The sequence below is a fragment of the Rhinolophus sinicus genome, linkage group LG06 (genome assembly GCF_036562045.2).
Source record: "Rhinolophus sinicus isolate RSC01 linkage group LG06, ASM3656204v1, whole genome shotgun sequence".
Lineage (NCBI taxonomy): Eukaryota > Metazoa > Chordata > Mammalia > Chiroptera > Rhinolophidae > Rhinolophus > Rhinolophus sinicus.
In genome coordinates this window covers 164,240,528-164,267,803 of record NC_133756.1, presented here as the reverse complement: position 1 = coordinate 164,267,803, position 27,276 = coordinate 164,240,528, and the positions used below count along the sequence as shown (strand labels likewise).

Below are 27,276 nucleotides of genomic sequence, written 5' to 3'. Positions count from 1 at the left end.
GACTTGAAACAATGCAATTTTATCATCTTTCAGTCCTGGAGGTCGGACTCTGGGATGGGCGTCACTGGGCCCAGTCAGCGTGTCGGCACAGCCACGGCCCCTCGGAGGCTCCGGGCTCCGTTTCCTTGCTTCTCCAGCTCCTAGAGGCGCCCGTGTCCCTGGCTCCTGGCCCCTTCATCCATCCTCAAAGCCAGCAGTGCAGCGTCTTCCCGTCTTTCTCTGGCTCTGCCACGCCTGCCTCGCTCTTTCCCTCGTAGGGACGTTGTGACTCAGGACCCACCAGGAAACACAGGCGGATCTGCTTGTGTCATGATCACACCTGCAAAGGCCCTTCTGCCATGTCCGGTGACAGGCTCACAGCTCTGGGCGTCAGATGGTGATGGGCATTAGGATGGCTCATCCAGCAGACCACAGTGGCCAAGGGTCATTGCCGGCACGGGTCACGTGGCCGTTGTGGGGTCAGGGGCCTGAGGGACCCTCCACCAGATCCCAAGAACAGAGCGTCATGGTAGAAAGAGAGAAGCAGAGGCCCTAGGAGGCTGACAACCAACTTGGAGAAGCCCTTCCTGGGTCAAGAAGACACACGCCTGCCAGTCACATTGCAGTGGCCTCGTTCAGGAGCCGTGACATGGAGGGACAGCAGCTGGGCTACAGGTGGGCGCCGGGTGTCCTTTGTCCCCAGTTCTCACTGATGCTGGGTAGGTGCCTGTGGTACTTCTTGAAATGTGGGGGCAGCTCAGCCTTTGCCGCCCTTTGCGTGTCAGTCACGTGGGTAAGCAGTTTCCTCTCGAACAGGCTGAATGTTTCCTTCCTAGTTTCTTCTGCGCTTTCCTTAGATTTCTGTTCCTGTGTGTTGGTACTGAATGTTTCCATTCACAAGGGAGTCCCAGGCCCACAGGATTTGGAGGAAAGCAGAAAAGCACCCTCCGCCCAGCATGCCACCCTGGGTCCTGCCACCCTAGTGGGTCTTCCGGTGGAGTGAAGGCCTTCCCCGCCCTGGACCTGTCTCATTCCACTCAGGACATCCCAGGTGGCCTGTGAGCTGGCTCAGGGACAGCAGTGTCATTATTCGTGGCCTAATTTTCCTCCTTTTGCTAGAGAAATGGAAACAGAAGCCAGCCTCAGAAGGTATAAAACAAAACAAAGGAAGAACCCCATTTTTGTCCCTCTGAGCTCAATGCCATTGTACCAAAGGAAGGAAAGGCATGGGACCAGCCCCAGAACGAATTCAATTCTGTGCCAAGAAGGCGGCCTTCGGGTCCTCCCTCCCAGGCCTGCCCTGGCTGGTCGGGGGATAAGGGACAAGCCCCTCACTTGTCAAGAGGTCTGTATGATGATGGGATGGTAGTACGTGCCACACCAATCGCACCTCAGCGTGACCGGGAAGCAGGTTCAGACACGTGCTTCTGCTCTGTGAAGTGCCCATGAACCTGACTGTAGTGGAGCCTGCCCCGCTCCCCGCACACCCTGTGATGGAGAAGGGGAGGCAGCCTGCGAGACGCTACACCTGCTGGAGATACCCGACCGTCATGCAGACAAGCAGGACACCCCCAGAAACTCCCAAGTGAGAGACTGTGAAGTCCCGCTCCCCTCAAGGATGGGCCAGGATTCCAAAGCGATTCTGAGGTGGCTACAGGGTGCTCACTGGGGACCCTAGGGCTCAGGGATGTGACAGGGCACAGTGGGGAAAGTGCCCTGATGTGGCAGCCATTTCTGGATGGCAGGTTGGCCCCACATTCCAGGAGCTTTAGAAGCTCTCCGTCCTCCCACTGGTGGTAAGGACGCACGTGACAAGGAGCCAACTCACCCGGAATTCAGGAGCAGGACGAGGGGTCGGGAAGCTCCTCACAAGCTCCTTCACAAAAACCAAAGGAGAGGCTGTACGCTTTCCACGGTGGGGGCAATTGAAGGAATCAGAGCAGGGACCGGCGGGCCCTGGGTTACCGGAAGCTGTCTCCGGTGACATGGGTGACACGGGGTGCTTGTCATGTTCAGAAGGAAGCCAGTGCACAGCTGTGTGTGCAGTGTTCCCGACAGAGCGTGTACAGGAAGCACACAGCTTGTCCCGCACGCAGAGGCCCCTGTGCGAGGCGGGAGACGGCCTCTGTGCTGTCAGTCAGGGCACCGGAAGGGTCAACACCCAGTGCAGGCAGAGACCACCTGTGACCAGCGGGGTCTGGCGAGGGTTTATGTTTCCTCCTAGTTTTCTCTGCTTTCTGTAATGAACCTGTAGTCTTTCGCTATCTGAAAAAGAATTCAAATCACCTTTAAATTGAAGGAACCATTTGTCGTGGTAAACATGTGGCTAAATGCAATATTCGAAAGAGCAAGAGGGTCCCTTCATTTGGAGGGTGATTCGTGTTTAAAAAGTGGTAGATAGAAGTAGGTTGAAAACAAACATCAAAATATAATGGGGCAACTGTAGGTGGTAGGAGTACAGGTGAGTATGATTTTCTTCTTCTTATTTTCTCATGTTTTTAAACCTGCAAAACCATGGAAGAAGCTGTCTCGAAGTGAAGTGGACGGAGGGCCTGCTTTCGACTCCGGGCCAGGGGGCCATGGAAATGCCCCAGGAGAGGCAGCGTTTGAGCTGGGAGAGGAAGGGGGCCTGGCTGTGAGCGGCTCCCCCTGGGGTGTCCCCCGGCCGGCCCCTGCCCAGAGCCCCTGCCTCAATGAATAGGAGAGGGGCCGCTTCACGTGACCCCAGTGGAGGATAACGGGCCAAGCCAGGACCTGGCGGAGGCTGTGTCGTCCCCACTATGTGAGCCCAGGAGGTCTCCCCGCTGGCTTCCCTTCTCCTGGACAGCCCCGTGTCAGCGGTCATCGGAGGGCCCACCTGTTCCAGCAAACTGCCCACAGCATCTAGATAGTGGCTCGTCGCCCAGGCAGGGCTCCATCCTGGGTGTGGGAAGCCACTGTGTGGCCATGCGAGGGGCACAGAGCCCGAGGGCACACCTGGCACAGCCTGCCCGAGCCGAGCGCCCTGCACGCTAACCGAGCTGTCTCCCCCGCAGCCCAATCCCGGCCACACAGCATCATGAGTGTGCCCCTCGTCTGCGACTACGGCTCCGGCTTCTGCAAGGTGGGCTTCTCAGGAACAGACGCACCCATGGCTGTGTTCCCGACCATCCTTGGGAAGCTTCGGCATGACGTGAGTGACAGGTGCCCGCCCCTGGGCGCTGCTCAGCCCGGAGGTGGCTGCGGCTGACAGCCCCGCCCCCTCCCACAGGCCTGGCCAAGCGAAACCCTTAGAGCAGGGGCGGCCGAGGCGAGCGAGTGCCAGAGTCACAGGGACCTGCTGGATAAAAGGCAGGGGACCGGCCCACGCCGAGTCACTGCTTCAGCAGGTCTGGGAGGGGCCAAAGGTCTGTACTTGTAACCACTTCTCAGGGGATGGTGACACCCCAAAGCCGGGGCCACGCTGAGAACCACGGACTTAGATGGAGCTGGCCGATTACATGAGTTAGAAAGCAGGCGGTTGTACAAAATGACCGCGGGGCCGTCTGTGTCCTGTTTGCTTTTCTCACCAAGATGGTGTGGCTGCTGAGAAGCAGTTCTCACCTGTAGGACCGTCGCTGGTACTAAGCAGCAACTGACACTCAGCCTCCAGGACAGGAAGACAGTAGGGAGGAGTGGCAGCTGCTCTGCCTACAGGGCGTTCTCTCCTGCCTACTGACGTGCCAGAGAGCGGGTGCTGTTGCCAGGTTGTGACCCCCCCAGTGGCACTGCTGTGAGAACGGGGATGACGTCCCTGTTCCCACCTGATGGAGGAGGCAAGCGGCTGCCCGGGGCTCATAGCAGTGGTTCTCACCCCACGGCAAACCTCTTCTGCCTAAAAGACAAATTCCTAAGATATCAAAACTCCGTGTTGATGAGCTGTGGCAGCCTCGAGAATGGGCGTCTCTAAAATCCACTGCACCACTGCACCCCGACCCCCTTGCATCATTACAGCATGGCCCCAGGGCACCATTGCACCATAGTAACATTTCGCTGTGACACCGAGGCCGTGCTTCCCACAGACTGCCTTAGCCAACAGCTGAGCATGGAGGGGTACCCAGCTTGACCCACTTCTGGGAGACACAGGCGTCCTCTGATAATGACTTTGGCTTAGGAACTCTCCAGCGGCCTGGCCAAACCTTTCTCCCAGGACACCCCACCAACCCTCTCCCCTGCACCTAGGATCTGACTCGGGCAGCAGCCAGCCTCTCCTGGCCTATCTGGTGCCCTCTGCATTTTCTCTCACACAGACGTCGTCCCTAATGAAATCCTTGAACCTTTAACCCCGTTGGGGTGTCTGCTTTTTGCTGCACCCAGATTGACACATGGACCCACCGGCAAATCCCCTCTGACTGACAGGACGCATGGTGCAATCTGCCACGGAAGCAGCTAGGTTCATCTTCCTAAAAATAACAGAAATTAAATAAATTGCAGACCTCTCCCCGCCAACATCCCAAAGCTAACGTGGAAGCAGGTGCCCTCCCCCCACCATTCCTTCCTCTGCTGCCTCCTCCACTGTCGCCTTCAGTGTCATCTAAGTGTGGGCAAGATGAGTGGCCCCGCCGTGGTCCCTTGGGAGCGCTTTTACTTGCAGGTCATTTGCTGAAGCCTCCCAGGGGCATGTGGAAATAGAGTACAGTCCTGAGGAGGCCACTGATGCCAGCCCTGTGGCCCGGAGCCGCCCCCGACAGCACGTCCCCACCAGCCATGGCGCACTGGAGCCAAACATGACCACTGAGTGCAGGTGAGTCAGTCCCGCGGACTCATCTGTCCTGGCCCGTGCGTTTCAGAATTGGCTGGTGGGAATGGAAGAGGAAGACTGGTTCATCGGGGAGGAGGTTCAGAGACGACGCGAGAAGCTCAGCCTGCAGTATCCCATCGCTCGGGCCACCGTTACCAACTGGGACGACATGGAGAAGGTAGGCTGCAGCAGCTTCTGTTGGGGTGGGACCTGCTCACAGGCCCCTGCTGCCTTGGCACCTGGGGTGGGGGTCCCACGGGCACCCAGGCGTCCTTCAGCGTCTCTAGACACTACATCGCAGTATTGACCACGTAGGTTCTGATCAGAGACCAGGGTCTGGACCCCCACTACTCATTCCCTACGGCCTTTTGGACGCAGAGCTCGGCCTCTCTGTCCCGTCTCCTTATCTCTAAGAAAGGGGTCCGATTTTCCTACCACCTAGCACTATTGTGACGATTAAAGCGGATGATGGATAAAAAGTCCTCAATCCACTTCTCACCGTTAGGATGGCTAGTAAGAAATAAACACCAACAGAAAATGACAAGTATTGGCGAGGGTGTGGGGATATTGGAACCCCATGCACCGCTGGTGGGAATGTAGCATGGGGCAGCTGCTCTGGAAAACAGGATGGAGGTTCCTCAAAGAATTAAACAGAACTGCCGTACGACCCAGCAACCCCTCTTCTGGGCACCCCTCATCTGTACCCCCATGTTCACGGTGGCATCTTTCACAGCAGCCCCAGGGTGGAAGCAACCCAGCTGTCCATCAGTGGGAACAGGTACACAAACGTGGTCTATTCATACAATGGGTATTAGTCAGCCTTACAAGGGGGACGTTCTGACACCTGCTGCAACATGGGTCACCTGGAGGACACTGTGCTAAGTGAAATAAGCCTTAAAAGGACACATACGAGGTCTGACCATTAAGTTCGCGAACTTGGGGCAACGATGTTGCTAACCGTTTTTTTTATATCAGAGGGATTGTTCATTATGAATTTGTACCCACTGGACAAACAGTTAATAAAGTTTGCTATTCGGAAGTGCTGAGAAGGCTGCGTGAAAAAGTTAGACAACCTGAACTTTTCGCCAACAATTCATGGCTCTTGCATCATGACAATGCACCAGCTCACACAGCACTGTCTGTGAGGGAGTTTTTAGCCAGGAAACAAATAACTGTATTGGAACACCCTCCCTACCCACTTGATCTGGCCCCCAATGACTTCTTTCTTTACCCAAAGATAAAGGAAATGTTGAAAGGAAGACATTTTGATGACATTCAGGACATCAAGGGTTAATACGATGACAGCTCTGATGGCCATTCCAGAAAGAGTTTGCAAATTGCTTTGAAGGGTGGACTAGGCGCTGGCGTCGGTGCACAGCTTCCCAAGGGGAGGACTTCCAAGGTGACCGTAGTGATATTCAGCAGTGAGGTGTGTGGCACTTTTTCTGGGATCAGTTCCCGAACTTCATTGTCGACCACATATTGTCCGATTTCACTCACAGGAGGTCCCTAGAGGAGTCAAGATTCACAGAGACAGGAAGTAGATGGTGGTGCCAGGGCTGGGGGAGGGGAAGGGCGTGTTTCATGGGGACAGAGTGTCAGTTTGGAATGATGGAACGTTCTGGAGACGGTGGTGGCGACAGTTGTACAACAGTGAGTGTGCTTGATGCCACTGAGCTGTGTGCTTAGAAAAGATTAAAATGGCAGACTTTACGTTATGTATGTTTCACACACTAAGGAATCCCTGAGTCCAGCAGAGTAAGGATGTAATGACCATGGCTAACGTGAACCACTGTCTTCATAGCTGAGGGTTCCGATAGAGGCCTCCGTGTACGGTTGGACAGGTTGCGCACTGCCTTCAAGGATGTAGTAATTACCTAAGCCGCATGATGGTTAGTCCCCACCATGTGCCAGTGTTCAGACAGGAGAAGACTGACACCCTTTTTCCCAAAGAGCGCGTGCCTTTTATCAGTGCTCAAAGCAGGTTATCGACTGAACTGTGTCCCCCTGTCATCTTGGGGCTTGGATCTGACCCCCAGTCAGGACATGAGGTCCTTGAGATGGGCCGTGCTCCCCTTCCTGATGCAAGCCCCGGCGCACAGATGGAGGCTCTGCGACTTGTCCCAAGCTGCGCTCTGCCTTCCCTGCGGACTCAGAAGCCGCTCCCCGGTGCAGACAGGCGGGTCCCATGTGTTGGTCAGCCGTGCGCACAGCCGCGCCTCACCATGCTGCCCTCCCTCCACAGATCTGGCATCACTCCTTCTACCAGCTGCTCCACACGGCCCCGGAGCAGCACCCTCTGATGCTCACAGAACCACCTTTAAACACGATGTCCAACAAAGAGAAAGTGTCAGAGGTAAGAAGCCAGGTGGTGGGCGGGGGTCAGGGAGCAGGCCGCAGGGGGCAGGGACACCCTCGGGACCTCACCTTTGCTTTGCTCAGTGAGATAAACTCACCAGTGAGAGCTGTCCGCGTAGACATTTGGGCAAGAACGTCAGCTGCCGTGCAGAGACCCCCAGGCAGTCAGAGAGGGGCTGGGTGTTTACTATTAATTATTTAATTTACACCTTACGGCTGCTCTCTGGGGCAGAGTGATTGGTTATTAGCCCCTTTGCACAGATGAAGAAATCGGAGTGGCCAGGCACATAAGTAATTTGGCCAAGGTCACAGGCGAGTGGCTGGCAGACCTGCCAGGACCCGCCTACTGTGGCTCTGTGGCCCCATTCTCAGCTCTGTTGTGTGGTGTTTCCTGCCCGGACGTCCAGCCCTGACTTAAAAGCCTCCAGACCCCCTCCTTCTCTGAGCCTCACCCGGGGCTGCCCCCGCCCCCCTCAGGAAGGAGTTGGTGGCCTGTGCTGATGAGAGATCGCACCAGATTGAACAGGATGGTGGGGCCTGTGACGGGCTCAGGCTGATGAAGAACGCAGCCCCCACCCCTGCCCCGACACCCTGCAGCGCCCTCCTCAGGGCTGGAGTGGGTGGGGGCTGCCAGGGCTGCTGCTGGCTGCCCGTGTTCCAGTCACGTCTTCAGGCTTTGCCTACTGAAGTCCTGGATGAACTAATTCAGCAAGCAGCAAGCTTCCACCAGCTGGCCCTGAGTCTGTGGAGGCCAGCGGTGTCTCCCTCAGGGAGCGGTGACCCTGGGAGCAGGCCCGGCGGCTCGTGCGTGGCCCAGAAACAGCACCATTGATCACAGCGCAGGTGCCAGCTGCCGCCTCATTTAACACAAAGCCCTGAGGGGGCCGATGAAACCTCCTCCGCACGTGGACAGAGCCACAGAAGTGAGCCACCGCTGGGCTCCATGTGGACTGGGCACACAGCCCATGGCCGGGAAACAGCAGGTCCCCGCTTTGAGAACGTACAGTGCCATCGGGGCCCCAGTGAGCTGGAGGAGGAAGAAGAGAGAGAGGGCGCCCCTCACCTGACTGTCTCGGTCAGGGTCCTCCAGAGAAACGGAACAGTAGGTGACACACGGAGAGATTTGTTGTAAGGAATTGGCCTATGCAGTTATGGAGGCTGACATGGCCCAGGGTGAGTCAGCCAGCTTGAGCCCCAAGACAGCCCATGGCGTCCGTTCCAGTCTAAAGGCAGGGAAATCGGATGTCCAGGTTCAAAGGTCACCAGGCAAGAGGAATTGTTCCCTCTTATCTGGGGGATGGTCAGGCCTTTTGTTCGATTCAGACCTTTGACTGATTGGACGACACCCACCCACACTGGTGAGGACCATCTGCTTTCCTCAGCCACTGAAATGTTAATCTCATCCAGACGCGCCCAGAATAACGATTGTGCAAGTGTCTGGCGCCCCGCCCCCATGGCCCAGTCACGTGGACACGTGAAAATAACCCTCACATACACCGTGGCGCCGGCCACACAGCCTGTCTGCAGCATGTCCCCACCTGCCCCAGGCCCATGGCCTGCCTCTCTGCCCTGGCTCCAAACTCACCCCCTAACTGTGTCGAGGTCCCAGCAGGAAAGCAGAGGCACACCCGCATGGGGTCATTTGGGTGACACTTTACTCAAGAGATTGCATACATAGGTGAGCAGAAGTTTTAGAAAAGCAGCACAAGACACTGCAGAGCTCTGGGCTAGTAACGGGGGGCTGTTACCCCAAACCTGAAATAGCAGCGCTGGGTACCAGCGCTGAGAGGACTGTCACCAAGGAGGGCCAGCAGGGAGGGTGGGAACCTCAGTGCTCCACCTCCTTCTCCCCCCTCCGTCGCACCCTTCTGGGGGGCCCTGTGGGCAGAGCCCATGGCTACACCCCAGGGCAGAGGGGGATGGAGCAAGGCGATGACCCTGCAGGCAAACCGAAGGCAGCCATCCGTGGTGGCCCAAACCTCAGCGGGCCACAAGGAGTGCCACCTCGCAGGACAGTGGACTGCACACTGGTGGCCTCTGCCCCAGCAGGGTCCCTGCCTGTGTCCGGCAGCCAACCTCCAGGGCCCCTCCCAGAGGCTGGAACCGACAGAGCAGCTCAGGGCTGATTTTCCTCCTGGAAGGAGTCTGTACCTGAAGGGGACCTGGTGTCCCTGTCCCAGAAGAGGGGCCAATGCGGGGAGCTCCCTGTGCACAGGGAAGGGCCCCGCCGGTTCTCGCATTGGCTGTCTCAGCACGCGTGACCTCGGGGGATGACTGGCCCTCGCTGTGTCTTGGTTTCCTCATCAGAAGGATGATAACGGTATCACCCAGGGGACCGTCATGGAAACAAGATGAGTCAGTGCCACACAGCGCTCGTCACAGCGCTTAGTGCCTGGCGCGCGTTCCGTAAATGCTGGTTCTCGCTGTCTCCGTGCCTCAGTTTCCTCCTCTGTAAAATGGGAGTTTGATCACAGGAACACTGAGGACCCTTCCAAGCTCTGTGACCTCTGGCCTCATGCCAGGCGGGGGGAGCTGAAGTTGGTTTGTGCCCTTGTGTTTTTTAGGGGGAGGGGGCTCTGGTGGGATCCCAAAAGCTGCCCTCCCACCTCCAGTGGTGCCCTCCTCATCCATGAGGATCCAATTCCAGGGGCAGCCGAGAGACGCCCAAACGCACAGGCGCTGCCATGCTCGTCCCTGCGGCCCTTCACGGTGGTACCGCTCCCACTCGTCACACTGCAGGTCCTTCACCTCGAATGCGCGTCTGTGGTGTCCAGTTTGGGCTGTTGTGAATAAAGCCGCTGTCAGTAGGCAAGAACTGATCTCTGTATGGACACGTCTTTCACTTCCCTTGGGCGACACCCCCACAGATGGCTGTCCCCTAGGCACACACTCAGTGGTGTATCCCAGACGTGGGTAATGTCAGTTTTCAAAATGCTGCTGTGACCCGGTTGTAAGGTCTTTGCTAGAGGCTGGTCCGTTCCCCTCTTGGGCAACGGATTAAACCCACATCCCAGCCACTTTCCTTCTTGTCCTGTCACTCAGGGCCACTATCCACCCGTCCTAATCACCCAGAGCCAGGTGCCAGCCCCTGTGCCCAGGAGCCTGCAAAATTACTGAAATAAGCCAGCCTACAGGGACCTCATAAGCCCCGTAACCCCATCCTGCTGGTCCTCCATGAGCTGGCCGCTGCTCCAGCTTGCTGTCCCTCTGTCCCCGGGTGCAATCCCTGTGGCCCTGCCAGGAAGCCTTCTCTGGTTTAGAGCTACCCCTGACAAAGTCGGCCTCTCATCAATCTGGGTGACACTGCCCTGGGTCCTGCCATCAAAAGAACCTGTAAGCCTATAGACGCCAGTGTCACCAGCTTGCAGAAGAATCTCCCATTCACCCAGCTGCCTTCATGGAGCCAGCGTCCAGGCGCCATGTTCATGCCCCACCTCTGCCACCTGCTCCCTCACGTCCCTGTCCCCTGGTCTCCTGTGTGGACAAGGGAGGAGTCCAATGTCACATACTTTGGTGTGGACAGTAAAAATGAGGCTGTGTCTCGTGTCGTTCCTCTGTCTGGTTGGAACGACAGCATGGTCCCCATCGTGATAAAACGGTGCTTTATAAGACGGTGAGGTGCTCTCTCGGCCACCCTGTCCCGCAAGGTACCTGGGAGGGGTGTCAGCCCATTTCACAGACTGGGAAACAGAGTCACACAGCTGGGCACGGCAGAGCTGGGAGGAGGAGTAGCAATGCTTCCTCACACATCTCTCTGGGGGGGCCAAGGGCCTCCTGCAAGCAGGACTCGTGCGCCCCCGGAAGTAAGAGCCACCCACTCCTCTGCCTGCTGGCCTGGGTGCCCTTGCTTCCCAATGCTCCTCCACAGATCCTGTTTGAGACTTTCAACGTGCCTGCCCTGTACTTAGCCAACCAAGGAGTCCTTTCTCTCTACGCCTCGGGCCTGACGACCGGTGAGTGGTCCTGCAGCAGCCCCGCCCCCTCCCGTGGGCTGCCCACGCCCACGCCCCGCCAGCAAATAACACAAGAAAAATCCACAAAACTCACACTCTCCAGCCCTTTTCTTGCTTCCTTCCCTTTTCATCCCTCCTGGTTAAACGGTTCGCTCCCTCTTGACTCACGGTTTTTTCTTGACAGCTTTAGTGAGGTGTGATTGACGCACAATAAACGGCACGAGATGAAGGTGTAGATGGCTGGGTACGCTCGTGAGACCGTCCTCACAGTCAGGATAATGAACATTCCTGCCACCTCCAATCGTCTCTCCCACCCCCGCACCCCCAGCATGCCCCCTCCCGTCTGTGCTCAACAACCACTAGTCTGTCCCCATAGATGATTTGCGTTTCCTGAAGTTTTGTATAAATGTGCTCACGCACGGTATGTGCTTATTTGTATGGCTTTTTTCCCCCCACGCAGCATAGTTATTTGGGGATGCATTTGTTTGTGTCAGTAGTTGATTTTCTGAGTTGCGTTCCACTGTATGAATGCACATGCTTTGGTTATCTAGTCACCTATGAATGGACATATGGGTTGTTTCCAGCTTGGGGCTGTTAGAAAGCTACTGTGAACGTGTGTACAAGCCTTTGCACGAACGCGTGCTTTCATTTCATTGCTGTAGATGTCTAGAAGTGAAATGGCTGTGTCATATGCCAAGTGTATGCTTAGCGTTTTAAAAAATCTGCCACACTGGTTGCCAAGGTGATTGCATGCACCGTTTTGCATTCCCACCGGTCGGCTGTGTGAGAGCATCCCAGTTCCTCCGCGTCCTCACCGATACTTGGTGTGGTTGGTCTTTTTAATTTTCTAGTGGGTGTGTGGTGGTATCTCCCTGTGGTCTTGGTTCCTATTTCCCGAACGACCAGTGATGTTGAGTACTTTTCATGTGTGTTTACCATCTACATGTCTACCTCAATGAAGTGTCTGTTCAAGTGTTTTACCCAATTTTAATATTGGGTTGTTTATATTTGAGTTTTGAGAATTCTTTCCATATCTTGGGTACGTCTTTTATCAGATACATGTTTTGCAAATATTTGCTCTGAGTCTATGGCTTGACTTTTCGTTCTCTCGCTGTGTCTTTTGAAGAGCAGAAGTTTTTAATTTCAATGAAGGCCAATTGATCAGTTTGGTTGTTTTGTGACTCTGGCTTTGGTGTCACGTCCAAGAAACAGATGCTGAACCCAAACGTGTCCTGCTGTGTTTTCTTCTAGGGGTTTATAATTTTTAGTTTTATATTTAGTTCTATGATCCATTTTGAATACATTTTTATATAGTATAAGGAGCAAATGAAGTTTTTAAAATATGTATAGATGTCCAAAGGTTTCCACGTTATTTATTGAAAAGACTATGCTTTCTTCATTGAATTGCCTTTGCACATTTTTTTGAAAATATGTATGTGAGGCCGATTTTTATATTCTTTGTTCTGTCCCATCTATTTGTGCAACTGTAGGTTACTACATATTGTCTTGATTACTGTAGCTTTATAAGTCTTGAAATGAAAGCGTAGTGCTACATTTTTGGTCTCTTGTTTTTGATAATGTTTTGGCCATCCTAGGTTCTTTGCATTACCATGTAAATGTTATAATCAGTTTGTCAATTTCTAATTTAAAAAAAAGCCTCTTTGGGTTTTGTTTGTTTCATTGGAACTGCACTGAACCTATAGATCAGTTTGGGGAGAACTGACATTTTAACAATATTGAGTCTTTGAACAAATGAATATGGTATATACTTCCTCAGTATTCTTTAATTTTTCTTGGCAATGTTTTGTGGTTTACAGTGTACGAATCATGCATATCTTTTGTCAGACTGATCTCGAAGTATTTCAATAGTATTTTGATTCTATTGTAAGTGATATCTTTATTTCAATTTCTGATTGTTCATTGCTAGTATATATAAATACAATTAGGGGCAGCCGGTTAACTCACGTGGTTAGAGCACTGTGCTCTTAACAAGGTTAGCGGTTCAATCCCCACATGGGCCACTGTGAGCTGCGCCCTCCACAAATAGATTGAAATAACCACTTGACTTGAAGCTGATGGGTCCTGGAAAAACACGGTTAAATAAGTTAAAAAAAATTTTTTTGAAAAAGAAATACAATTGATTTTTGTATATTGGTATTGTATCCTGGTACCCTAACTAAACTCATTTATCCATGCTGGTAGGTTTTGTTTTTGTTTTTGCTTTTGTTTTTGTTTTTTGTAGATTTCATAGGATTTTTCTACGTGGCAATCATGTTGTCTGTAGATAGCTTTACTTCTTTGTTTCCAGACCAGATGCTTCTTATTGTTTTTTCATGCCTGGTTGCTCTGGCTAGAACCTCAAGTACAAAACTTGTCTTATTCCTGATCTTCAAGGGAAATCACTCAGTCTTACCACTGAGTACAGTGTTAGCTGTGGGTTTTGCACAGACAACCTTCATCAATGTGAGGAAGTTCTTCTGTAGTCTTAGTTCATTGAGAGTTTTTTTTTTTTTTAATGAATGGATGTTGAATTTTGTCAAATGCATTTTATGCATCTGTGGATATAATCATATGGATTTTCTTTTTCAGCTTTTTATTATGGTGAATTACAGTGATTGATTTTTGAATGTTAAAACAACCTTCCGTACTTGAGATAAAACCCACTTGGTCACGACGTGTTATCCTTTCGATATGTGGTCAGATTCAATTTGCTAAAATTTTGCTTGGGAGTGTTGTGTCTGTGTGCATGAGGGACGCTGGCCAGCGATGTTTTCCTTGTGTCCTGCCTCTCAGGAACCGCTGTCCTTTGTTGCCCAGTGTCCAGCATCTTGAAAACTGTTGTTTCCTGTATTTTGTCCTCTTTTGTGGGTGTTCCAGTTGGAGTGGAGACCCGCTCTGTGTTCCCCACCTTAGGTAGACGTGGAGCTCTTCTCGACTCATTTTGCTTCCTTTAAATTTGAGATTCTTGGTTGCCAGATTCACCAGGTGAAAGAAGCCAACCACCCAGACCTTGATCAGCTCTGCAGTTCCAGAAGGCACCACTTCAGACAAAATGAGGCCATGTGTCCCACCTCACGTCACATCCTTTCGGAGTGGCCTTGCTACTGGAACGAGCGGCTCCTCCACGGCTCAGACTCGCCCTCTGCTCCAGTGCCACGCAGAGTCCCAGGGCCCCATCCACACAGATAGTTCCACAGAGAAAAAGGTGTTAGGGGCAGAGTGTTCTTCCTCTTTCACCTCTTTGGCAGCTGCTGCTGATAACCTGTATATCTGGTTTAATAGAAATAGCTGCAGGTTCCTGTGCAAAAAGTCAGCCCTTGGTCTGACCCAGATAAGCTCCACCCTGTGGAGGGAGAAAGTTGGTTCCTCACACCCATGACTTCCCGTCCAGTCTTTTCCGTCTCTACCATCTCTTCCTGCAGACTTGACTGCTGATAAGAGATACCGTGCACTTTGCATTCTGGTGCCAGAGTGTTCTCTTGTCTAGGAACGACCATCGAATCTGGAGAAGGAATGACATACTTCGTACCCATCACTGACGGCTGTCCTCTGCACCAGTCGACGATGAAGATGGACATGGCAGGCCAAGATATAACCTTGTACCTCCTGCAACGACTGTCAGAAAGGGGGCACTCATTTACGGGCACAGGTAGGAAATGGTTATTCTTGGCCAGATAAAGCAGTCCCTGCCTGGGGTGTAGTATCCTTTTTCGCTTGCTTAACCTACAGCCTTCAGTTTGTAAAGCTAAGGTTACTTGACCATCCAAGTTCTGAAAACAACCCGTCTATATCTAGACATTTAGTAGATTAATAATGACAATGAGGATGATGGTCATGATGATGGTGATGGTGGTGACGGTGGTGACGGTGGTGACGGTGGTGATGGTGGTGATGGTGGTGACGGTGGTGATGGTGACAATGGTGTGATTATGGTGGTGAAATGATGATGACGATGATGAGCTAAGCTTTACGGAGTACGTGCCCTGTTCAAGGTACTGGGCTAAGTAAACATTTCACATACATTCTCTCATCGCTTCAAGATACAACACCATGAGGGGACAGTTTTCTCCAGTGCAAGGGGAAGAGCCATAGGACGGTGAGGTGACTTCCACATCCCTTGACTAGGAGGTGTGGCAGCTGGGCTGTGAACCCCAGGACTCCAGATGAGGGTGTGCCTGTCCCACTGTTCACCCAGTTCCGGGACTGGGTTCCCAGACGGTGTAAACTTCATGACACTAATCCCCAACAACGCTGCAACCCTGCCTTCTACTTTCTGTTCTCAGGCAAGAAATCTGTGTCCAAAGCCACAAAAGCATGGAACCCTAAAGAATAGCAGTGATTAAAGGGGGAGGCAAGGGAAAGTGAGGATTGGCTGGGACAAAGTCAGACATTTTATCGACACCTCACGTTTAGCAAGATTTTTATGTGCATTATTTCATCTCATCCTTACAGCAGTCCTATGAGTGGTGATCAATCTCGTTCTTGAAGACTAAGGAAAAGAAAGGTTTAAGAGCAGAATAAACTTGCTTAAAGCCAGGCACTTGGTAAATGGCAGGGGTGAGATTCGAACAGAGAGCTGTCTCACCAAAACCCAAACGAGGCAAGGAAGGGAAAAATACCAGAGGTGTGCAGTGTCCCAGATGCCGGGGACAAAGAAGGGCGTGGGGAAAGAAGTCAAGAAAGGACCGAAGGATGTGGCCGTTTGGGAACAGGGACAGCCAGGGCACGTTCAGGTGGCGTGTGTGAAGGTAGAAGTCAGGAGTCAATGGGCGGAAGAATCGGTTCCATTTCCAGCTGAGCTGGGGCAGGGCCTTCCCTCTGACCCAGACTCAGAGACAGTGAGAAACAACATAGAAAAGCATAGCACCAAAAGACAGGGCTGGGTCTAAAACCTGTTCTCAGGGATGGAGGAGTAACCTTCCAGGTATTTCCAGATGAGGGGCTTTGATCGGCTTGGGCAGAGGACAGCTCAGCTGTGAGCTGTTTGCAGCCGATACTCACAGCACGTAGGGATGGGGCACCAACAAATCCTGCTGCTTTAATAGGTAATGAACTGAACTTGGGGCGGCCGGATGGCTCATTTGGTTAGAGCGTGGTGCTAGTAACACCAAGATTGCCGGCTCGATCCCTGAATGGGCCATTGTGAGCTGTGCCCCCTTTAAAACAAGCAAACAAACAAACAAAACTGAATTTGACTTTCCAGCCCCCACAACACACAGCGTATATAGTATCAGCCTATAAACGCAGACATTTTTCAAACACTTGTGTCTTAGTTCAGACATCTGGGTTCTACCTTCTCTTTCACAATCCCAGGCCCCCAACACGCATTTCAGATCAAGAGGGACTGGAATATGAGATGCAAACGGAAGTAGCTACAATCGCGCTGTTGCATCCTGGCCACAAGGAGTTGAATCTCCAGGATGGTGCTCCCGGGCGAGGGGAGGGGCAGTGGCAGTCCTTTGTTTATACCCGTTTCTATCTGGCCCGCTGCCTTTCTACCACAGGTGACCGGGAGTATATCCGGGACATGAAAGAGAAATGTTGCTATGTGGCTTTGGACTTTGACAAGGAAGAAAAGGAAGCCCAGTCGCCTCCCCCACCACAGAAATACCTGCTGCCTGATGGCCGGGAGATCGACCTTGGGCCAGAGAGGTTCTTCTGCCCTGAAGTGCTTTTCCAGGCAGACCTCATGGGTGAGCAGTGGGGAGGACAGGTGAGCCCTGACGGCCGGGCTCACTGTCAGGGGCAGGGGCTGGGGCCGCCGGGAAGGGATTCCACGTGGGGTAGCAAATAGGGCAATTTCAAAAGTTCCTCTGCTATCAGCTGCCACTTATTAAGCACCCACTATATGCCTGTCACTTTGCTGACCATTGCACATGGGTTCTATCCCATAATCCCCCCCCAAATCGCTTATTATCCCATTTTACAGATGAGGAAACCCACTGGGGAGTGTTAAATATTTGTCAAGTGTGGTTAAGTAGTGTGCTGGGCTGCAGGTCTTCTCTTTCGTGTGTGTTATTTATAGTCCACAGTGAGTGTGAGAAGAACCGTAATGATGACGGCAGCAGAGCGTTCACTGCACTCGTTGGGCTGGGCGCGTCCTAAAGGGTTCCTGTGAATCAGCCTTTTGGTCCTTATTCCAAGGTTATTCATAGGAACTATGACAGATGAGCAAAAACCAGGTCCCGACAGGCACCTCACCCCCAGAAGCTCAAATATTGACAAACGAGCACAAGGCACCTATCTTGAAAGGGCTGGTCTCATTATATTTGGGTTCATTTGTGGGGGACAAAGGACGCGTCAAGAAAGGACGCTAACTAGACTTACTGTGGAGATCATTTTGCAGTATACACAGATCCGGAGCCATTAAGCTGTACCCCTGAAACCAATAAAATGGTGCATGTCAGTTAGACCTCGATCAACAATAAATAAATAGAAAGAAAAAAAATCAAAGAAAGAAACAATCAGCATAACTTTTCCAAAGCTACCCGAGCAAGGGCATTGCCTCTACAGAAATCCTTGCATCGTGTGATTGGTACCAAGGCATTAAACACTCATACTTGTAAGTAGGGTCAAGAGGTGAATCAGTAGGTGTTGCTCAATCCCCAGCAGTTGAGTCCCACGACTGCTGGGCGGGGCTCATGTTTGCCCGCCGCACTGGCTGCTGAGACTTGGGGGCCCAGGCATGCAGCCAGCCACAGCCCTGTCCCCACATCCTCTCCTCCGCCCCCCGTGCCAGGGCGACACAGCCTGGGCATCCACATGACCGCCTTCCGCAGCATCAGCTCCTGCAGCCCCGCCCTCTGGAAGAGCCTCTTCGGCCACGTGGTGCTGTCTGGAGGTACTGGCTCCTGCGCGGGCCTGAGGTCCCGGATGCAGAGAGAGCTCTCGGCGCTGGTGTCCCCGACCATCCGCGTGAAGGTACGTCCTCCCACCCACCCACGTCATCCCACAGGTCATCCTGGAAGCCTCTGAGGTGCCAGGCACATGTCCGGGGCTTGGGGAACACCAACAATGGAAATGACCAGCTCCTGGAGCTTCCCTTCCAGCGGGGGAAGCAGCAGACAGTGCAGGTCAACGTTCCGTGGAAGTGTCTGTGTTAGAAGGGGCCACAAACCGCGGGGGAGGCAGCGGAGGAAGGGGCGGTCTGAGTGGTGGTGGGAAGGTGGCACGTGAGTAAACACATGAAGGGGGTGACACAGAGGCATGTGCCTGTGTGGGGAAGAGCATTTGGGCAGAGGGAACAGCCAAGGCAGCAGCCCAGAGGCTTCCTTCCTGAAGGAAGGGGCTGAGAGAGAGAGAAGGGGAGACGAGGTCGGAGAAGCTGTGGAAGGCTTTTACCTTGCGAGAAACTGGAAACCACCAGGAGGTCTGAGCGGAGCAATGACGTGATCCTGCCAGGCTCTGGGGGTCGGGGGCCGTCGTCGGGATGGGGACAGCAGGCTGTCAGGGTGCAGGTGGAGGGTGGTGCTATGATTCTGGCAAAGATGCTGGTGGGTCAGAGCAGACAGTACAGGGACAGAGGTGGCCGCCCTCCAAATGCACGTGAAGGTCAAGGCAACAAGATTTGCAGGGAGAGCTGACATAGGCTGTGAGAGGGAGAGGAGCCTGCACTCCGGGGACATGCAATGCCACCCCTGAGACGAGCAGGTTCATGGCAGCAGCAGCATCGGGAGATGTGACATGGCGCTTTGGACCCGTCGAGTTTGAGATGCCGTCTGTCATCGGACAGCAGATGTCGGGGTGGGATACGGAGAGTTTGGGGCACATGTGGCGTCTTCAGCGCAGGGTGGTGCTTACGGACAGACGGGATTGCACAGAGGCATGTAGACGATAGTGGCAAGGAACGAACTCAAGTGACCCCGCAGGGAGAGGGAGGTTGGCGACACAGAGAGACCACACTTGCAGGCGGGATGCAAAAGGCTTTCCTGGCTCTGGGTTCCCAGAAGGCCCCGCCTGCCTTAAAGCGCATCCTGACCGGCTGTAGGAAGTCAGTCACCCTGCCTGGCCCTCTGCCCGTTTGTGGGGCTCCCCCATCATCCCACCAGCTCTTCAAATTGTCTTTATATATTGTGACAACAATAGGCTTTATGTTTTAGAGCAGAAAGTAGTGTTCGCTTAGCTCCCCTTCCAGCACATGCGCAGTGTCTCCGGTGACACGCGGCCTCGTGTCTTGCGTGAGTGGGAGCATTCGTCACCACTGATGAACCGATGCCATCAGCACTGGCTGAAGTCACTGTACAGGAAGGCTCACTCCTGGTGTCATACACTCCATTGCTGTGGGGGGGCACAGTGTCCTGTAGCCACCATCACAGTGTCATCCTGCAGGCAGCCTCACTTCTGTCACTGGCACATGGGTCACCTCAAAATGCCCATGCTCCTCCTGTTCACCCCTCCCCGCTTCAACCTGCAACCTCTGACCCTTTACTGTCATCCCAACCTTGACCCGGTCCTTTGCTCTGTCGGCAAAGCTTTGCTCCCCCAAACGAGAACTGAGAACTGGGCTTGGTCACCCAGGGTGACGTTTGACAGTGAACACAGAGTAAAGATCCTGGTCTGGGTCCCATCTGTCCCTCCTGCAGAGTGGGGACTGTCACTGGGCAATGTGAGAGGGAGTTCTGGGGAAGGCAGATGCATCCGCTGGTACTGCGCACACACACGTGCACACATACAGACATATACATACACATATACATACATACACACACATACACAAATACACACACATACACCCATACACATGCATGCACACATACATACATACACATGCATAGACAGATACACACACACACATGCTACTGCCGCTCCCTTCTGAGATGGGCAACGCTCTATAACGTAAAAGTACACGTCATACGGGAGACCATCCCTGCTTTCCTAAGACTGCACCCCTGTATGAAATAGTTTATGCTGTACCACATATTTAGAGCAGAGAGTGTACCCCCGTCTTTGCACTTCCTGAGTCCGCTGCCTTCCTCATACGATCTTATGTGATGGTAAAAAAATGCACGTAATTTTGGAAAACTGCTCCCTACCTGCCTTCTCACCTGCTAAGTCTGTGTGATCTCCTGTCCTGGTTTTCTGACCACATTTGCAAAGGGCATCTCTCGGGCCATCTTTCCCCATCGGCTGCCAGCCTGTGGCTGAGCTGACTTCTGGACCAGGCTCCTCCACCCACCTCTCTTCTGAGTCCTCAAGGTCCCCCCAGGCCCTCAAAACCTCCATATGAAACTTGAGGGCAACACCCATTTTTTGTAACTTTATTGAAATGAATTTCTCTCCTGTCCTGTTTGGGGGTGAAGGAGGTGTGGATGCGCCTTTAATCATCCACAGAGCCCATTAAATTTTCCCCTAAAGAAGAGAAGAGTTCTCTCCCTAAAAGGAACTCATCCCCCATTAGGTTCCCATGGGGCCAACTTCAAAATAATAGTCTCTCCCAACAACCTAAATCCTGCGACAATAACGTTTTTGGGGAGACAATTTTCAGCCACCATTTCCCCTTATTTCTTTACAATGATTTTTTTCCCATTGAATCCACCTCACGATGTGGATTTCCTGAGCTGGGCATGTGTGCACAGTGCAAGGCTTTCGGAGCATATGGCTGAACTGCCCCCGGAAGCCTCCAGCCCCGACCTGTCACTGCAGGTGAGGCAGCTCACCCACCTGTGCTCTCCAGCTCGGGCGCCATCGATTTTCAGGTGCTTTTCCCAACTGGAGAGGTGGAAAGCAAATGACTGTTCTAACTTGTGTTCCTCTAAGTACTAACGAAGGTGAATAACTGTACTCATGTTTCCTAGCTGGCTGTAGTTTTTCCTCTCTCTCCTTTCATTTTTTAAAAAGATTTTTATTAAAATGTAGCTAACATACAATATTAGATTAGTTTCAAGGGTACAGCATAGTTATGCAACATTTATACACCTGAATAAGCGATCACCATGATAAGTCCTGCAACCATCTGACACCGTACCAGCTGTCACAATGTTATTGACTATATTCCCCGTGCTTATTTGATTTATACTTGGAAATTTGGACCTCTTATTTCCCTTCACCTTCCCTGCCCTTTTTAAATGTATCAGTTACAGTTGACATTCAGTATTATTTTATAGTAATTTCAGGTGTACAGCACAGTGGTTAGATGTTTATATAACTTAAGAAGTGATCCCTCTGACTAGTCTAGTACCCACCTGACACTATACGTAGTTATTACCATATTATTGACTACGCTTTACTTTACATCCCTGTGACTATTTTGTGACTATCAATTTGCACTTCTTAATCCCTTCCCCTTTTCACCCGCCTCAACCCCCCTCCCATCTGGCAACCATCAAAATTTCTCTGTTTATCTATGAGTTTGTTTCTATTTTGTTTGTTAATTTTGTTCTGAGATTTCACATATAAGTAAAATCACATTGCATCTGTCTTTCTCTGTCTGACATACTCCACTCAGCATAGTACTCTCCAGCTCCATCCATGCTGCTGCAAACGGCAAGAACCCATTCCCCTCCCTGGCCGAGCAATATTCCATTGTCTGTATGTACCACCTCCTCTTTATCCGTTAATCCATCCACAGACACCCAGGCTGCCTCCACATCTTGGCCATTGTAAACAACGCTGCAACGAACATATGGATGCACAGGTCCGCTAGAAGTAGCATTTTAGGATTTTTCAGATAGATACACTGAAGTGGGATTACTGGGTCCTTCATTGCCTCTTCTTGTAGCCTTTCTTTAAAGTCTATTTTGTCTGGTATAAACATTGCTACTCCAGTTTTTTGTTTTTTCCATTTCCATTTTCATGAAATATCTTTTTCCATCCCTTTACTTTCTGTCTGTGTGTGTCTTTCAATCTTACGTGTGTCTCTTGTAGGCAGCATATGTCAGGGTTTTGTTTGCTTATCCGTTCAGCCACCCTATATCTTTTGATTGGAGCATTTAATCCATTTACATTGAAAGTAATTGCAGCTATTGCCATTTTATTATTCATAATTTTTATCTTTTTTCCCATCTTAAAGAAGCCACTCTAAGATTTCTTGTAATACTGGTTTGGTGGTGATGAACTCTTTAGCTCTTTCTTGTCTGGGAAGCTCCTTATTGCTCCTTTAATTCTAAATGACAGCCTTGCTGGGTAGTGTAATCTTGGTTGTAGGTCCTTGCTTTTTATCATATTGAATATTTCCTGCAAATCCCTTCTGGCCTGCAAAGTGTCTGTTGAGAAATCAGCTGACAATCTTATGGGGGCTCCCTTATAAGTTACTAGTTGCCTTTCTCTTGCTGAATTTAGGATTCTCTCTTTGTCTTTAACCTTTGCCATTTTAATTGTAGAGTGTCTTGGTGTGGGCCTGTTTGGGTTCATCTTGTTTGGGACTCTCTGCTCTTCCTGGACTTGTATGTCTATTTCCTTCATCAGGTTAGGAAAGTTTTCAGTCATTATTTCTTCAAATAGGTTCTCAATCCCTTGCTTTCCCTCTTCTCCTTCTCATACCCCTATGATGTGAATGTTTTTACACTTGATGTTGTCCTGGAGGCCTCTTAAACTCTCCTCGTTTTCGGGGGGATTCTTTTTTCTAATTGCTGTTTCAATTGGGTGTTCTCTGCTGCAGTGTCTTCCAAGGCACTGACTCAGTCCTCTGCTTCATCCAGTCTGCTCGTGATTCCTTCTAGTGCATTCTCCATTTCAGCTAGTATATTCTTCACTTCTGACTGGTGGTTTTTTGTGGTTTCTAGGTCCTCTTTTTATGCTTCCTATCTCTCTGTGGAAGTTCTCACCAAGTTCCTTGAGCATCTTTAGAACCTTGTTTTGAACTCTGTCTCTGGTAGGTTGTTTGCTTTCATTTGATTTAGTTCATCTTCTGGAGTTTTCTCCTGTTCTTCCATTTGGGACACATTTCTTTGTTTCCTCATTTTGGCTGCCTCTTTGTGTTTGTTTCTACATATTAGGTAGATCTTCTATGTCTCCAGTCTTGGCTGGGTGGCCTTATGTAGTAGGTGCCCTGTGGGGCCCAGTGACACAGTCTCCCTGGTCACCTGCTCCAGAAGTGTCCCTTGGGTGTGTTGTGTGTGCCCTCCTGTTACAGTTAAGCCTTGATTGCTATTGGTATATCAGTGGGTAGGATTGACCCTCAAGCTGACTGGTTTGGCCACATCCACAGCTTATGGGCTGTAGTGCAGGGCCTTACTCCACTGAGTGGGATTTGCCCCAGTGGGCTCTGGTGCCTGTTGAGACTGACCTTTATGTGTTCCACTTGTGGGGCTAATTGGGCAGTGCTCTGCTATGGTCTGAAGCCAACCTCCATGTATGTTGGTCTGGGGTCTCTTGGGAGGGGCTCTGGTGCAGGCCCAGGTCAGCCACTGCCTGTGACTGACTGAGGGCTACCTGGTAGGAGCTACAAAGCAATCTGCAGTTGTTCACTGCCTGTGCTGGACCTAGAGGTGCAAGGGAGAGGCCACGCTGTGAACTGAGGAATCTGCCACCAGTACTGGGTCTGGGGTAGCTCTGCAAAAAGCCGAGGAAATCCTGAGGCCTGCTGCCACCTTCTGGCTTCCTTAAGGTTGAGCCACTGATAAAGCTTGTGCAGTAAACGAGTTGGGTGAGGCAGGGTCTCGGAGTCACTAGAATGGAAAGAATTGTGGTCACCAGGTTAATGTAGATTCTAGTGCCAGTGCTGAGCCTGGAGCCACTCAGCAAAAGTCTCAGAGCTCACTGAGGCCTGTTGCTTCCGCCATGGGGCTTGGCGACTTTGGTAGTTTTCCAAGAAAGAGTGCAGTGAGGCCAGGGTTGGTTGCTTAGGAGAAGGAGCCTCCAGCGTTGGATGAGTTGGGTGGAGCGAGGTCTCACAGAGTCAGCAGGGTGGAACCATGGAGCTCACCAGACCAAGCAGATTCAGATTTGGCTGTAAGCATAGGGGACAGGCTCAACACAGGAAAGATGGCGGCGCCCTGCTGGCTGAACAGGAGGAGGAGAACCTTCTCACAGGGAAAATGCTGACTGTCCTCCAGGCCTCCCCCTGAGGCCACACACCTCAGTCTGCCCCTCATGTCTCCAAGTCTCCTTGCATCACTATTGCTCTGCAAGAGGCCAAGGTGAGTGCCTGCGAGTGAGTGAGTCTGTGTGTGCAGCTGTTTAAGAGGACGCCTGGGTTTCCTGTAGCCTTCCGTCCCATCCGGACGGTTGGAATCCCCACTGTTTTTCACAGCCAGATGTTGTGGGGTCTCCTCTTCCCAGCATCAGTACTCTGGGCTGGGGAGGCTGGTGTGGGGCTGGGTTCTCTTGTTCCTCCAGGACGAACCTCCACGGCTGAGCTATCCCTCCTGATTCTCATCCACTGCATGCAGGTGTGGGACCTGTTTTGCATCTCCACCCCTCCTACCAGTCTCCACGTGGCTTCTTTATATCCTTAGTTATAGGACTTCTGTTCAGCCAGACTTCACATGGTTCTCCAGGTTGGTTGTTCTGTAATTCAGTTGTAATTTGAATGTGTTCACGGAAGGAAGCAGGCACAGTGCTTATCTACTCTGCCATCTTGGATCTCTCTTCTATTACTTTTTAAGCATATTTTTATGATTGCTTACTCCAACCGTCTAGCCATTTTTCTGTTGGTAGTTTTGCTTAACTCAGATGACTCAGTGTCTTCTGAGTGCACATATCAGCCCAGCTTTGTGCACCCTTTTGCTGGGTTTTGTGTGTCTGCTTAGTTAAGACATAGATGGGGTAAATGACCCATCTAGGGTGACAGCCCACTGATGGAAGGAATGGAGGCTCCAGTACCAGCTGTTGGCTTTTTTCTGTGCCTGTTGCCTGACCCTGAACATGCTCCCCCCAACCCCATCTTCTGACTCTTTTTCCTTAAAATTTCAGCAATATTTCTTCTCTTAACCAATATTGCAAATTGTTTCCAAGCTAAGCACGGTTCTGTGGTGCAACAGAGCCAATGGAATCTGGTAACTCATTTTCTATATTCCCCCACCTCTGCCTGCACCTTGGGTTTTCCAACTCCTCGTTCCCACCTCTTTTCCCTGCAGTGTTGCATTTGTCTTCCTTTCTTAGAATAATAAGTGTATTGTAATCAGGACATACCGAAGTGTCCTAAGGAAAGTCAGTGAACATGGGAGGAGGACAACTGTCTGACCTTAAGCAAGGGAATTTAACTTTCCAGAGCCTCAGTGGTCCCACCTGGCAAATGGGTGTGGAGATGCTCCCCTCCTCCCCTCCCAGAGGAAGCCTGATCTGAATCACAAGCACTTCTCTGTCCCAGAATCGAGAGTGAAGTGTGAGAGGAAGCGTGAAATGAGTGAGAATATCTTCAAAGTGATGCCTAAATGTAGACGGGCTTTCTCTAGGTGGTTAGATTACCTGTGACTTTTTTCTTTCTGTTTATCTGCATTTTCTAACTTTTCTACAAAACACATATGGTTTTCACATAGATGCTATATAAGTATAAATGTGTCATATACTTTAGAGTGAATTGGAGAGAGCTACAGGTGGGAAGATGTGGACTATTAAACATCTTTAAAGGGTAGAAGAAATTATATTTTCTGGGAGGAAGAAATGACTGCCCAATTTAGTGTGGTATTTTGATTCTGGTTTCTCGCCCTCTCTGCCCTCTGACCCCTCCACCCCTCCCTCCCTTCCCTCCTCTCTGCTTCCTTGACCCTCATCCAGGTGTGCACCTGTCCCTACTCCATATATGGCGCCTGGGTAGGTGGTTCCATCCTGTGCTCACTCTCTACCTTCAAGGACATGTGGGTCACCAGCAATGAGTATAAGGACATCGGTTCTTCTGTCATCAATAGGAAAGCCTTCTGATTTGTGGCTTTCTGGACGCTGTCACTTGCCCCATCAGTGCCAGCTCTCAGCTGAGCCTCGGCTCGGCTGAATTGATCAGAGCTTAGAATCAACTCAAACGCGATGCTGGCCTTTCCAACTCCAGACTTCAATAAAAAGAGTCACTAAAGGGCCGACTCTCTGTCTGGGCAAGGCTTACTCTATCTTGGGGAATGCTCACAGAGCCCTCGCCACATTAATGCAGAGTCATGAAAGGGAGGGAATTTCTGGTGCCCCCTGTGTATCAGTCAGTGTGGCTAAGCTGTGCTGCAGTAACAAACATCCCAAAAACTTCAGTGCCATAAAATGAGTCTATTTCTTACTCACACAGCATGTCTGCTGAAGGTCAACAGGGGCTCTCTCTTTTATCGTCCTCACTCCAGAACCTGGTTGATGGAACAGACAACATCTGAAACATCTGAAATTGTCATTGTGGGTGACCATCAGAGTGCCGTCATGGGCCCTTTATTGGTAATAAAATGCTCCAGCCAAGGAGCGACACACGCCACATCAGCTCACAATTAAGTGTCCAGAACAAGTCACAGGTCCCCAAACAAGCACGAGGGGCCGGGAAGGACCATCCTGCCACAGACCTGGCAGACCCATATGGGAGGAAGGGCACAGATGCTCTGTTCTGTGGGGGCACAGTCAGGGTGCGTCCAGAGCACACATGATCAAGGGGCGTTTGCTCGGTCCTGCACCGAATTTGATCCTCCTGATGTTCCTGTGAGATGGCTTTTATTAAAAAGTGGTTTCATGATGCAGAGACTGGAGCTAGAAGGAGTTAATTAACTTGATTGAGGCCATTTAGGCTGTGACAGGGAGTTTAAATCCATAGATAATGCCTAGAGGACACAGGAAGGAAGTAACCACGGACATCAGAACAGCTGTCTGCAGGACCACAGAGGGCTGGACGGAGTTACAGGGAGCCCTAGAGGCATGCTGTCTAATGCAGGTTCAGGATGGGAAAGACAAGGAATACATTCTGTTGGAGATGGTGACAGAAAACAACAACACAGACAGAGCAGCCAGTTAAGTGTGACTTTAGAAATACGTCAGTAACAGTTTGGAATAAGCATGCCCCAACGATCACACGTGTTTTTAGTCCCTAAATCTAGCAACTCTATATAAAGAGGTTCCAATGTGCACCAGAATTCCTACCTGCAAAACTGTCACTAAAAAATAAGGGAATAAAAGCCACAAAGATGAGAGGAAGGATTATATCGAACCAAACGTTCCATACCTAGTCCAACTAGGGATTGAAGTGGTGGGTGGGGGGAAATAATTTGGTGGCAGGCAAAGACTCAGAAAATTTACCATCCATACCCCCTCCCTAAAACAATGAATCCAAGATTGTGAGACGAATAAGCACACCAACCACAAAAAAGGAAGCGTGGTGAGCCAAGGCCA

General features: G+C 51.4%; 1 protein-coding gene across 1 annotated transcript; it reads left to right on the top strand.

The window, feature by feature from the left end:
• The first annotated feature begins 328 nt into the window (after nucleotides 1-328).
• Nucleotides 329-26,000, top strand: LOC109460363 (actin-5). Its single transcript, XM_074336895.1, has 10 exons — nucleotides 329-654; nucleotides 3,015-3,151; nucleotides 4,788-4,916; nucleotides 6,984-7,094; nucleotides 10,965-11,049; nucleotides 14,537-14,698; nucleotides 16,554-16,762; nucleotides 17,829-17,970; nucleotides 24,378-24,485; nucleotides 25,705-26,000. Exons 2-10 carry the CDS (start codon nucleotides 3,038-3,040, stop codon nucleotides 25,800-25,802), a joined length of 1,158 nt encoding a protein of 385 aa, XP_074192996.1. The 5' UTR covers nucleotides 329-654; nucleotides 3,015-3,037; the 3' UTR covers nucleotides 25,803-26,000.
• The last annotated feature ends 1,276 nt before the right edge of the window (nucleotides 26,001-27,276 follow it).

Bases quoted from the DNA above. Each gene is read 5' to 3' on its own strand.
- LOC109460363 (XM_074336895.1), top strand. From the start codon at position 3,038: ATGAGTGTGCCCCTCGTCTGCGACTACGGCTCCGGCTTCTGCAAGGTG. The intron at 14,699-16,553 runs GTAGGAAATGGT...TTTCTACCACAG, and splicing joins GCACTCATTTACGGGCACAG to GTGACCGGGAGTATATCCGG. The intron at 24,486-25,704 runs GTTGGTTGTTCT...ACCCTCATCCAG, and splicing joins GACTTCACATGGTTCTCCAG to GTGTGCACCTGTCCCTACTC.